The following is a 13,130-nucleotide window of genomic DNA, read 5'->3' as shown; positions in this document are numbered from 1 at the left end:
ACGTTACTCTTTGTAAAATATGTTTTTAATTATCAGCTTCCTGCTCTACGCTGATGATGTCATATTATGTCACAGTTGAGTCATAGTTGCTCCTCACAGGCCGTTACTGATGTCTGTTTTCCTTCAACTTGTGTCAACACAAAACTATTAAAACTCAATTTTCCTTGGATCGCAAAATTAATTTACTAATGACAATGTGGAATCTGTTCACTTGTACGACATGTAAATAATAATATATGTCTTACACTTTAGCCAAATTATCAATGTAAGCTATTAAATAATTTCTACGCTGATGATACTGAGATTTGTTTCAATTTTCAATCATGATTACGTCTCTATAGGCATTTCTGATGTGATTTTATGTTGAAGTTGTGTTAATACACACTAATATGCTCCAGACCAGTTAACCTACCAACGTAAATAAGGAAAAATACGAAGTATTTCTTTCTCTTTTTGTAAAATAAACCATGAACACCAGTTTACCTAGAATCCTTTTTTTTCTGAAGAATTCAAAGCTGTACAGCAGAGAATATTAAGCAACAATAAGCAGGTGGTTAGACCAGAAACAGAAGGTTGTTTTCACACAGCAGCGCTCCGTTTACGGCAGTAAAAATGGCCGCCGTCGTCAATGGATACATTTTTAACGTTGTTGAGCAAGAAGAAGCTTTTGTGGAGCATCGACTGCAACTTGAAGTTTAGTGCTTTAGAGTTTATCTGGAAAATTAATTTAGGGAAAGCTGTAAGTGTTCAAAATGAGCAAAAGAGCTAAGCTAAGCTAATGTATTAGCGGGTTAGCAGAAGTTTGCCAACCACTGGCGTCTCTTTTAGAGAAGTTTGTTTGGATGCAGTGGAACGATGTGGAAGTCGGATAAAATGCGACGAGGCTGCAGAAAACTATGGAACATGAATCTGATTTATTTCCACGTATAAAATCTGATTTTTTTTTTGGAAGTGAAAAGATTCTAATTTACGGCCTGGAAAAAGTCGGATATGGCAGAAAATCATTGGATTTGGTTTGTGCTTGTCAGCTGTGTCATTGCAGTCAAAGAGGCTTTATTATTTATCATGTCAGTTATTTTAACTTTTGCTTCAACAATCGTAGAGAAAAAACAGTTAATTAAAAAACTGTTGAGTTTCTCTGCCTGGTTGCTGTTTTACTCACCAACTTGGTAAAACTGAGTCGTTTCCTTTGTTTGAGTCACAAAAGGAGCAGAGAGTTAAATCAGCTTCCAGGTCGTTCTGAACTTTGAACCCTGACCTCTTTTCCCTGCTGTCAACACCACAGCTGACCTTTGACCTCCACAGGTCGTCGTGAAGAACAGTGTTGAACCTGCTGAGCCAGAAGGAAACGGGCGTTCACTTTGGTGGTTAATGTGGTTGTAGATTAGCCAAATTCACCCAGAGGACAAAAATCCGAACATTTAAACCGTCTGACCTGCAGGACAGAAAAACGACTCAGGAATCCGGTTCTTCAGCTTCTGGGTTCAGAAACGTATTCAGAGGTTCAAACTTCCAGTAAATGTAACTTTAAATCCTGTTAAACCTTAATTTATCTGTCATAATGTTTTGGTTTTAACAGCAAAAAGCTCATTTTGAACTGTTTTTGATTTATTTTATAAAGGAGAGAATGAATAACATGGATAAATCACATAAATATGCCTGATTTAGCCAGAGAGGCTAATCTAGCAGTTTGATAGAGAGATTAAAACTATTTAAAGTAACATATAACTTATGATCTATGATAGATTTTGATGTGTAGCTAAAAGTGATGCAGCTTACATTAATCACTGAGAATAAAAATAAATCACATCTGTAAGAAAAAAAGTGTTACATTAAAAATTATTCAAGAAAAGAGAAAAATGTTGATCACATAATAACCACTGCTGATTTCCTGAAACGGTTCAGTGATTTGATAGATTTTAGTTCTGGTTGGTCTATTTCATAGATTTGATGACCGAACAGAAAATGATCCTAAATGTTATTTTACAGTCTGTCCTGCTTCCTGCTCTGTCGTTGATTGTAAATATAATTGGATAAAATCTTTTATCTAAAACATGAAGGACTTAACATATGAGTATAACGTCTGAATAAATAATCATGTTTTCATAACTCAAAAAGTCAGTAGAAGTTTGATGGGAGCTGGGAACTAAAAATACAGAATGAGAGTAAAACTTTTCTTCCTCTTGTTTTGGGAACATTTCATATTCTCACTGCAGAGTCAGAAAATGATTTGATCAGCCTGTTCCCCTCCTGGCCTGTGGGGGCGCTGCACCAAGAACCACTGAAGGAAACGACACAAAAACCTCTGAAGACACTGAGAGCAACTTCCTGCTTCACCAAATATAAACAACAATGGAGGCGTCAGATTTGAGCAGCTGGAGGATTTCTCAAGCTATTTCTCCTACTAGCGCTACGCTAACACGTTTGTTTTGGTTGTATTTACCCAGAATGCCGTGCTCTGTAGTCCACTTCCTGCTTTTGGAGTGGTTTCTGGTCCAATTGGTGTTCACATATGCATCCAAACTGAACCAGAGTTCATTTAAACTGAACTGAAACCAGTTTGTAGGTGAACTGGAATCTCTAGACTGTCGGACCGGAGTTGGATTAAATCAGACTAAACAGGGCTGGTGTCAATTCGCTCTGAGGCTAAAGAGCTTCCTTGCTAATCTGGTCCACAGATGCAGTTAATCTGTGGGATTGAAGCCGCAGCGTAACGTTACGTTCTCATGGTCCTGAGTAAAGTTCCCGTTTCTGGTTTTTCCTCTGCAGGGAGTTCGATCCCGGATACATCGAGGAGTTCACGTCACCGAACTCCGGGGCCGCTCTTCGTCTTCCCTCACCTCCTCCTGATCTCCGTTTCCAATCCCCATCACTGTCGCCGCCGCCGTCACAGGAAACCCCATCGTCCAATCACAGCCGGCGATGCTCAGCGGTCCAACTACGCATCAGGAACCGGTGAGACTCTGAACCAGCAGGCGCTGCCATGTTGGATGTTGAGGCGTGGGATTGTTAGTTTCCCAGCATAAACAGGAATGAAACATGATGGTTGCTGACTGGGATTTCCTTACTGGGATTCTTTGACTCCCAGTGTTGATAAATCCGTTTCTTTCTCTGTCAGAGACCCAGAAGGTTGAAACAGGAAGTGGGTCTTCACCTTCGTTGTGGGGTTTTCCTGCCAGCTCTTCCTTTTCCTGTGATGTTTAATGTCCTGCTGTCTGTTTGCACCTGAAACGTCGAACAGGAAAACGGATCGTTTCCTGTAGGAATCATTTTTAGGACTGCAGGGACAAACTGCAGCTAGAAACACAGATTTCTTCTGGTTTTACCTTTTTGTTGCTCTTAAATGTGTTTGATATGTCAGAGAGAACCTGAAACTGTTTTTTAAAGGATGATTGTAACAAAAACAGCTTCCAAACCAACCTGGCTCTGTGAATCGGTGAGTTTACCCCAAAGCTAAAACCTGTTTGCCCCACACAGAGCAGATTTATCTTAATTCAGCCATGAGTGAGAGTTCAGGTCAAAACCAAAGTATCTTTGTTGGATTTAAGTCTCTAGTTAAATCCACAAGATTTCCTTCTTCCTCTGCCGTCCATTAGCACAGAGAGGCTAGCGTTAGCCTTGAATATGCTGCTATCAGCCTCGGATAGGCTAGCAATAGCTTGGTGTTTCTACAAACCAGCATTCCTCAGTTGGCCACCCACTGAACTGCTTATATCCTCTGTGGCCAATAGCACAGAGAGGCTAGCATTAGGCTTCAATATGCTAGCATTCATTTTGGTTAGGCTATCGTTAGCCTTAGATAGCTTAGTATCCAAACATGCTAAGGTTGGTCTCCCACTGGATTGCTTGCTTGCTCTGCTGTCCATTAGCATGGCTAGGCTAGTGGTAGATGCTAGCTCTAGTCAAAATGGTTGGCATACAGCGTAGCGACGTGTATTAGAGGTGTTGACGTGTCCAGACCTGGATGTGTAATAGTTTTACTTTTGGCACTAAAGTAACGCCATGACTAAATTAAGACTACTGTGGCCACTTCATCTGTTTGTGTAGCTTCTCTCCTCTGATAATCTGTTGGGGTAAAACCTTTGCAGCATGATGCTATGCTAACGTGAAGACAAAACTCCGATGGATCATTTTCAGGCCTCACTGTTCTCTGTTGTACCAGACTGAAAAATCATCTGGAGTCCAGAGGAAAACTCTGTAATCCCGTCAGAAACTTCAGGAATCGACTGACTGGGTCTGGAAGGAAACCTTGGCGACCAGCGCCGCCTGGTCACTCTGAACCCACAAACAGTCTATAAATACTGAACACTTCAGTCCGGCTTGTTGCTGCCTAATATGGAGCTCCTCCTCTGAGCGCAGTGCCCGCCTCCGCCTCTGTGGGGCGCTGTTTCCTGTAGTCCAGGTTTGAAGCTGGATAACCCCAAACGGCCGTTCCCCTGCTGTTCCCCCCGGACCCCTGCTGTTATCAGATACCGCTCAGTCCAGGAGCGCCGGCCTCTGATTGGCCGACTGAAACAGGAAGTGGGCCATCAGAGCCCCAAGAGGCTGGGTGTTAATCTGGACAGGACAGATAGACTGATGCATAAACACAGGCTCCCTGTTTTATCCCTGTTTTCCTTTCATTTCCTTCCCTCGCTCCTTCTCTCCCTCCCTCCTGCATCGCTCCTCATCCTCCTCTTCTTCTCCTTCAGCCGCTCCTCCTGCATGCCTCTTTGGCTGAATCACCACATTCCTCCACAGCAGCATCACCTCATGGCTGCATGAAACACAAACACTCCCTCACACACACGCATGTACGCATGCACACACACACACACACACACACACACACACACACACACACACACACACCTTCCTGACTTCACCAGGATTTTGCATCGACTTCCATTCATTTTTTATTCATTCATAAACCCTAAAATCAGAGACGGCCCAAAGAATATGCGAGTTAAGCAGCTGCTTAGGGCCTCCACACCACTAGGGGCGCCCAAGTACAGCAAACTATTTGGACTACGCTAAGAAAATAAAAAATAAATAAATCAAATTACTAGAATGAAGTCATAAATTTTGAGAATAAACTTTTATGAGAAATAAGTTGAAATAATTCAGGAATAGTAGAATTATTACAAGAATAAAATTAAAATAAAAATACAAATATAAAGTCATAAAATTACAAGAATAAAGTCAATATTAAGACTTGTATTAAATTGTATTTTTGACTTCATAAAACTTGATCAATTTATTCCAGGGTTTTTAAAATAAATTTATTTACCTTTTTAGTTTTATTAGCTCAGTAATAAATTTTTTTAAAGTATTGAAATGAACAAAATTATCATATTTTTGTGAAAAAGTGATCCATAAATGATCATAAATGTAAAACATAAACGATAGTAAAACATTCATACAGTTTTATTTTTATATTTAAAACACAAACAGGAAGTCACTTCAGTGTAAAATCTGTTTGGTTTTATTTACTAGATCAGATAAAAGCAGAAACCTGGTGAATAAATGATGAATCATTTTTGTTGTTCCGCTAAGTGTGTTAAATATTTTAAGGTTTGTTTTTCTGTCTCAGTTTAATTCATTTCACTCCGGTCCAGAACCGGTCCAGAACCGGTTCTTCTTCTCCTGTATAATTACGTTCCTCCTTTCAGACGGTAATAAATCGTACTTCATTCATAATTTGACTGTAATGATTTTTTCCTGAATTAGTTTTATTTTTATTTGTATGGACAGTAAAACGTGGACCGACCGGACCGGGCCGGTTTTAACCAGAACTTTAGTTTTCTGAGTCTTGGTTTCCGTGCAGATCGGAGGGCAGATTATTATGGGCTGCAGCCGTTTCCCACGGCAACAGATAAGCGGATCAGATGACACACCCTGCAGCCGTCCAGTTTGTGGTTTCCAACAGAAAAGTGAAATATTTGCAGCTGGTTCTTTGAGTGACTCGGTTCTGACCCAAACAGGAAGACGGTTCTGTTCGCCTTCACTGACTGTAATTATTTACTACATAATTACAGAAATGGTTAATTATTTTAGAGGAATGTGTGTTTTATGAGCCGTTAAAATCCTCTGGATGTGACTTCCTAAACCAAACCTGAATCTTTTTGACTCTTTTCCTCTTGGAGCTTAAAGTTTTTCCAGAACTCGTCTGGATCAGTCTAATCAATAATCTGATATTGGGAATTTAACTGGATTCTTTCACAGATAAAGTCATTTAAAAAGGACATTTAGAAAAAAAATCAGGATTTAACTGATTATCAATGAGAGAAACTGTAAAGGACTATTACTGAAACGATTAATCGGATTAATCATGATTAATCGATTATAGAAATAATCATCAATTAAGTAATCGATTAATTGTTAACAAGAGTATACAGACTTTAAAAAAGACAGTTTGCTGAAAGAATAATGCAGTCAGAGAAATAATTAAACCAAAACTGTACAAAATATTTACATTTGAATTTAAGAATCAATAAAATAATTTTAAAAAAATATAAATCTGTTAAACCCAAAACTTCTCCAGTGTCAGTTTTAGCTTTACATGTGTTTAAAAATACAATAAAATCTCCTGTAAAGCAACTTTTGTTTTCCAGTTATTGATCAGTTATTGGATCAGTTAATGCTGTTATTGCATTTTAGGAAATAAATGTTTTTCTTCTTTAGAAAAATAATGGATTTATTTTTAATTTATTTCTAATATTGTCTAAAAAGGTCTTCAGTGAAAATCTGCAGAATGTGGCCATATTTTAATCCAATTTATATTGTTTTATATTATTATATTATATATATATTTCATTTTAAAACTAAATTTTTAGTTTGATTTTTAAAACTTATTCAGTTGAACTAAATATTTAGCTCCAACTTAAATATTTACTTGGAAACTAGATATTTAGTTTCATAACTATTAAATTTTACAGCTAAATATTTAGTGTCTAATCTTAATATTTAGCTGTAAAGTTTCTGACGTGTCTGCAGTGAAACCAGATTTTTTATGCTAATTGAACCAAATGGTGCCGTTTCTTTTCTCTCTCTCTGCTTTCATGGCCATTTCTCTGTATTTTCTCTGAACTGACGTGTTTGTTGAACTTTTATCGAAGGTCTTTCCGTTTGTCTGCGTCTGTTTTTGGAGTCGTCAATAATAATCAGATCATTGTTCGTCCTCCATCATGAGACTCTTCCTCCGGCTGTCCAGCTAAATCCTCCCTCTGTTCGTCTCTTCCTCCTCCTCCTCTTCCTCATCACCTTCCCAGTTTTATCCTTTCTTCATCCTCTCTCTCTCTCTCTCTCTCTCTCTTATCTGCCTCAGCATTTCCTCTGTTTCTCCACCCAAACTATCTGAGCGCCATCATCTCCTCCCCTGTCTCCCATCTGTCCTCCCTGCTGCTGGACGTCTGATGTTTACTTCAGTCTTTAATCATCCGGAGGCCTAATGACGCTTGATTGCTCCATTTGCTTAACAAGCTGTGGACTGGAGCGGGGTGGTCAGAGTCACACCGGACCAGACAGGATCGGACTTTGAGCTGGAAAAGTTTTTCTGACAGCAGTTTCAGATTTTGGCACAAAAAGAAGCTTCCTTTTGGAGAAGTAATTTCCGGGCAGGATTTCTCGGTGATGATCTGAGTGACTCGCCGGTGGAGGAGGGGAAGCGATGGAGCTGCTGGAGGTTTTTTACCGCAGGAAGCTGAGGAAGAAGCAGAAGAAGCCGGAGCTGGGCCGCTCCGACGGCGCGCTGTGCCGGTCGCCGTCGGAGACCAGCGTCAACAAACTGGCCACCGGCCTCATCTCCAAGGTGCTGCGCTTCACGGCCAGGTAAACAGCCGGAGCCAGGGCCGGACGGAGCCTTTCTGGGGCCCGGAGCAGATGTTCACTGGGGGCCTCCACCCAGACTAGAAACCGATACGATATTCATATCTGTTCCGTTCCCGATAACTGATCAATAATGTAAAAAAAACTAAAACATAATTCTGCATTAAAGCTGCAGCATGAAACTTTTATGAAAAATATTTTTTTGCATATTTGTTGAAACTGTCACAGTTTAAAAATCAAGTTATCTAGAAACAACCAATCAGAGCCAGGGTTGTTTGTTTCTCTGCTACGCTGCAGTTAGCATAGTCTGTCATTAATGCTAACGCTAGTAGTACTGCAGATGATTGGTTTCCCTGTAACGGTGAGTCGTTTCTCCACTGTTAGCACATTGAGCATCGAGTACAGGAGGTTGATTGACAGCAGTAAGCCACGCCTCCTGTCACAATTCAATTCAAAATTACTTTATTTGGTAAATTAAATGTTAAATCATATCATCCAAGTTTCTTGAGAGTCATTTTGAATGGTGATGCTGTGAGAAAGAAGGATGTCCAAACCCAAATCAAACTGCAGTGTTGACTCGTGGGCTGAATAAAAAAGCTTGCCACACTTTTCAGATTATAGTGAGGAAAAAAAAAGGTGAAAGGGAAATGATAAGTATGGTTTAGTTAAAAGTTAAAATTTGTGACTGTAACGTTCAAAATGTGAAAAAGTTGTGAATATTTTAGCAGAACGGACTTTATAATTAGTCATAATTTGTAAACAAGTCAACAGAAAGTTGTTGTTTTCTGGTAGTTTTGGGCTGTGAGGATCTGAGCAGATAAAGCGTTTTGAGGTTCTCCAGTCACGTCCTGTCGCTCCCCAGGTGGCTCACAGACATGCTAGCTTTCATGTCCTCCATCTCCAGCGCGCAGATAAAACTGCTTCCTGTTTATCTCTGGATAAATGACCGAGCCGCAGGACAGGAGGAATGTGACGATGGTCAGGCTGAGATTAGCAGCCGCTCTGATAACCGCGCTAAAACACAGCAACGTCTGACAGGCTGTTAGCTAAACATGGCTGCACCTCTAAGGCTAGCATACATGAGAAGATCTGAGTGAAGAGGTTTGTAAAGTTAGATAGTCAAACATTAATAGCAATAATTTGGGTTAATTAACCTGTGAGGAAAAAATGGGAGTTCATTATTTAGTCAGATTTTTACCATAAATGCCACAGTTTCAAACTAAATACCTAATTAGCAAACTAAATACTTTGTTTTAGATTAGCTGATAGCTTGCTAACTATTTAGCTGCATGCTAAATATTTATCTAGCAAGGTAAATGTTTGGTTTAAATAAAGCTAAATATTTAACTGAATATTTAGCCGGCTAACTATTTAGTTTAGAGCTAAATACATAAAGAGCAAGCTAAATATTAATTAGCATAATAAATATTTAGTTTCAAACTATTTTGATGGGAAGATAAATATTTAATTTGAAGCTAAATATTTAGTGTTACGTCAAATATTAAGTTAGCGAGCTTAAATTTTTAACTTGCTAACTTTATTTACCTAAATATTTAGCTAACAAATTAGTTAGCTCAGAGCTAAATATTTAGGTAATATGGAAATTTACTTGATGGTGAGCATAAATTGCCAAATATTTAGCTAGCTCAGAGCTAAATATTTAATTTGGAGTTAAATGTTTAGATCTTAATCCAAATATTTAGCCTAAAGCTAAATACTTAGTTAGCAAGTTAAATATTTAGCTTGCTAATGAATATTTAGTTCCAAACTGACAATTATAAATGAATAATGTGGTGAAAATGTGATTCTGATTAATTAAGCCTCTGTTTACTAAATAACCCAAATAATTTCTGTGATTTCTTGACTCTTTCCAAACTGGACTCTAATGGATCCGGTTTGTTTTGGTTTTCTGATGTTGAATGTTCCTGTTTACATTTTTTAACCATTTTCTTCTTGTAAATCCAGCAGCTCTGCTTTTGGCCTCAGATCTTATCAGAGATGTTTTAGCTCCCAAACATGACGACCTCCAGGTTACTTTAGAGCAGATTATCTTCGTTTTCTTCATACATGTTGCTGTTTCTGTGTATTACATGCATTCAGGTGCTCTGATATTTAACTGAAACATAAATTCTCCTCCTTCTGCTCTGACAATAAACTCCTTTGAGCGGCTGAGCTCCCTGCAGCGCTTTAAAACATCTGGTTGTGTGAACGTGGATCTGTTCAGGGTGCAAACAGACAAACATTTCAGGAACAGAAAGCCTGACTCGGTCGTCAGCGTTGGACGTTACGCCGGCTGAAACAACGGCTGCTTTGTAACCGGAGCGCTGGAGCGCCGCCACCATGATGTCACTGCAGCCTGCAGTTAATCAGACATGGTGTCCGGCTGACGCTACGCAGGTTTCTGCTGTGATTGGATGACGGTGCGTTCACATGCAGGCCTCAGGGCGCCACCCTCGTTTAATTGAACACTGGAGCCTGACTCACGCATCTGGGATCGTCACAAGATCAGTCAAAGATTTCCTAACAAGGGTGGAAAAACAGACGAGGAAACATTTCAGCGCTTCATGAAAAATGCTGATTCAGCAGCTGCTGAGAAACAGATTGTTACTTAATCTGGATTTTAACTAAATGTATTTATTATTCCTGGTTTTCTGTCTGCTAGCTCCAGCAACAGTAGGAAAATAAATCCTAGCTGGTATTAAAATCCGTTTATATGGAGGACTAACATTGCCAAAACCTGATGGAAGGGCAACAAAACCCTATATGTTGACATGTGAATAACAGAATTATTAAAGCAAAATGTATAAAAAATGTTCAACAGACGAATTACAAGAATTAAGACAGAAAAGTTTAAATACCACAGGAGAAGATAATGAACTGGATCCATATATTATGAAAATATATTCCCAGTGAGGAAATAAACCATTGTTCTGTATGGAGGAGTAAAGCTGCCAAAACCTGGAGAAGAGGAAATTACAAAACAATATATATTTATAACCCAATGACTCTATTAATAAACTAAAATGTACCAAAAATCTTTAAATGTTCAACCAATGAAAACATTTAGAAAGAAAACTTAAAATAAGAACTGATTTTTCCATCTTATTTTTAATTTTGGCAGATTTTTTAGTTTTTCACTCATTTCCACAACATTTTTAAAAATGTAACAAATTCTTCAATCATGTTGAGGAAAATAAATTTATGGCTTCATGGAGAAGAAACCTTTTAAATTTCTTTTCTCTTTCACAGGATGCCTCATCAATCTAATACACAGATTTTGTTTTACTTCATGATAAATTTTGGGGTGAATGTGACTCCGTATAACCCAGTGCTAACTGTTAGCCTCACGTTTCGCCTCCTCAGACGCAGTGAGCCGGCGTCTCGCCCTCATTCCTGGCACTCGACCAAACTGGGCGACGATCAACCAGACCTGGAGCAGATGGAGTCGATGGGCCCCGTCTGGGGCCACAGTTACCCCAGCAGGTCAGAAACGCCCCATCGTTTACCCCACAGAAACCACAGTTACCCCGGCAGGTCAGAAACGCCCCATCGTTTACCCCACAGAAACCACAGTTACCCCAGCAGGTCACTTTCAGCAGTTTTTCTTCTACATTTATTAAATTATAAATTACTCTGATCAGTTTAATCTGTGATAATCTGACTTTTCAATCAAAGTATCACATCACTGTAAGCCAGGGTGTCCAAAGTGCGGCTCTGGGGCCGTTTTGGACCTAAACTTCTCCAAAAACTATGACATTTAGAAAAATGGTTGAGTTTCAAATTTTGAAATTTTTTTGACTTTTTAAACTCAGAAAATTTCCAAATTTCTTCTGGAAAATTTCTGAGGAACAGTTGGATGAATTAGCTGTTAAAGTTTAGAGAAGCTGCAGCTCATCGTGTTTCTTACAAACAAAAATAAAAAACCTCCTGATGGCGTCTGAGGCTCATTCCTGCTGGTTTCTAACCACGTTTCATCCCAATCCCTCGTCTTCCTCATCCCTCGTCTTCCTCATCCCTCGTCTTCCTCGTTGGGAAGAAAAGATGAATCCAGAAACATGGAGGGAACGTTGGGACTGGGACTCTGTCCTGCTCCTGGAGCCGTAATCACATTGTGTCCGGCCGACGGAGCTGCTGGGTCAAACTGTGACGTCGACACATTTACATTCCTGCAGCTCTTTCAGACGAGCAGCAAACACAGAGAAGTCCAGCTGATTATAGATTATTGATCCACACAAACTGAGAAAACAACACAGTCGACGTGAGGAGAGTTTCCACTGGAGAAACGAATCGGGTCAAAACAGGAAAATAACCTTAACTACAGGAAGAAGAAGAATAAATCATTATAATTATATAATCTGGTTTCATCCTTCATCAAACTACTGAGAATATTTTCTGTCACAAAAATCCAAACCTAAAATCAATCAGATAAAGTAACTCCTTTTTTTTTATTTTGTCAAAGTTGATATTGATTATATGACAGTGTATAAGGGCCACTGTAAATAAAATAAAATAAAAGGTGAAGTTAATTTCCAACAAAACTTCAGGTATTTAGTGATAAATCTCAGATTCTTCCTAGAAAATCCTAGAAGTTTTTGTAGAAAATTTCTGAGCTTAATTTCAACATTTCTGAGTTTTTTGGCAGGAATTTACTCCTTTATTTCTCTACAGTGGCCTTAATGTGCCGTAGCAGATTTATGACGTTTGCTGCGTTAAAATAAAAGCATCCAGTTTTCAGTTTCTGTTATATTTACATGCTTATTTCCCTTTGGATCCATATTTTAGCTTTTGTCTCCCTCCACCTCCCAGCGCCTCCACCACCGACCTGTCGGCCGGGTTTGACCCCAGCGGCGGCTACCTGAGGAAGAGTCCGGACCAGTACAGCTCCAGGGGCAGCATGGAGAGCCTGGACCCGGCCCAGTCCTCCCATCACCACCCAGTGACGCAGCAGCAGCTCCCACTGGGCCACCGCAGCCAGACTGGGCCCAACCCGGCCTACTCGTCCTGCCAGCAGCTTTCCTCTGCCAGGTCCAGAAAACAACCAGAACCAAAACCAGATCCAGATTCTGACAGGAAGGAAAAACTTAAAATATAAACGTCTAAACGTCAGCAGAGTAACTGGGTAGAAACCAGTTACATTTACTCAGATCCAGTACGAATTAGACTATAATATGGTTTATATGATAATTATAACATATCTGAGCTGATTGTGACGTGAATGTTGCAGTAATTATATAAATATAACCAACTAGTTACATTTAATACAGCAACTTTAAAAAATTTTACTTGTTGGAGTATTTTTACTTTTACTTCAGTAAAAGTTATTG

At 39.3% G+C, this 13,130-nt stretch overlaps 1 protein-coding gene across 4 annotated transcripts in view; it reads left to right on the top strand.

Annotated features, from left to right (window-relative positions):
- Window positions 1-13,130, top strand: part of shroom3 (shroom family member 3) — a 69,919-nt gene that overhangs the window by 19,965 nt on the left and 36,824 nt on the right. For 3 of the 4 annotated variants that reach the window (XM_015061228.1, XM_015061230.1, XM_015061232.1), the window contains 3 exons: window positions 2,770-2,955; window positions 11,170-11,289; window positions 12,613-12,831. In XM_015061228.1, the coding sequence (XP_014916714.1) occupies window positions 2,770-2,955; window positions 11,170-11,289; window positions 12,613-12,831 (525 nt within the window). Of the gene's footprint in view, window positions 1-2,769; window positions 2,956-7,437; window positions 7,609-7,645; window positions 7,810-11,169; window positions 11,290-12,612; window positions 12,832-13,130 lie in introns of those variants that run through there. The other variant, XM_015061231.1, reaches the window with a different exon arrangement.

This window comes from Poecilia latipinna, unplaced genomic scaffold (assembly GCF_001443285.1).
Source record: "Poecilia latipinna isolate Pla-1442-1.1 unplaced genomic scaffold, P_latipinna-1.0 Scaffold1791, whole genome shotgun sequence".
Lineage (NCBI taxonomy): Eukaryota > Metazoa > Chordata > Actinopteri > Cyprinodontiformes > Poeciliidae > Poecilia > Poecilia latipinna.
The sequence above is the reverse complement of the archived record's forward strand: the minus strand, read 5'-3'. Positions and strand labels throughout refer to the sequence as shown.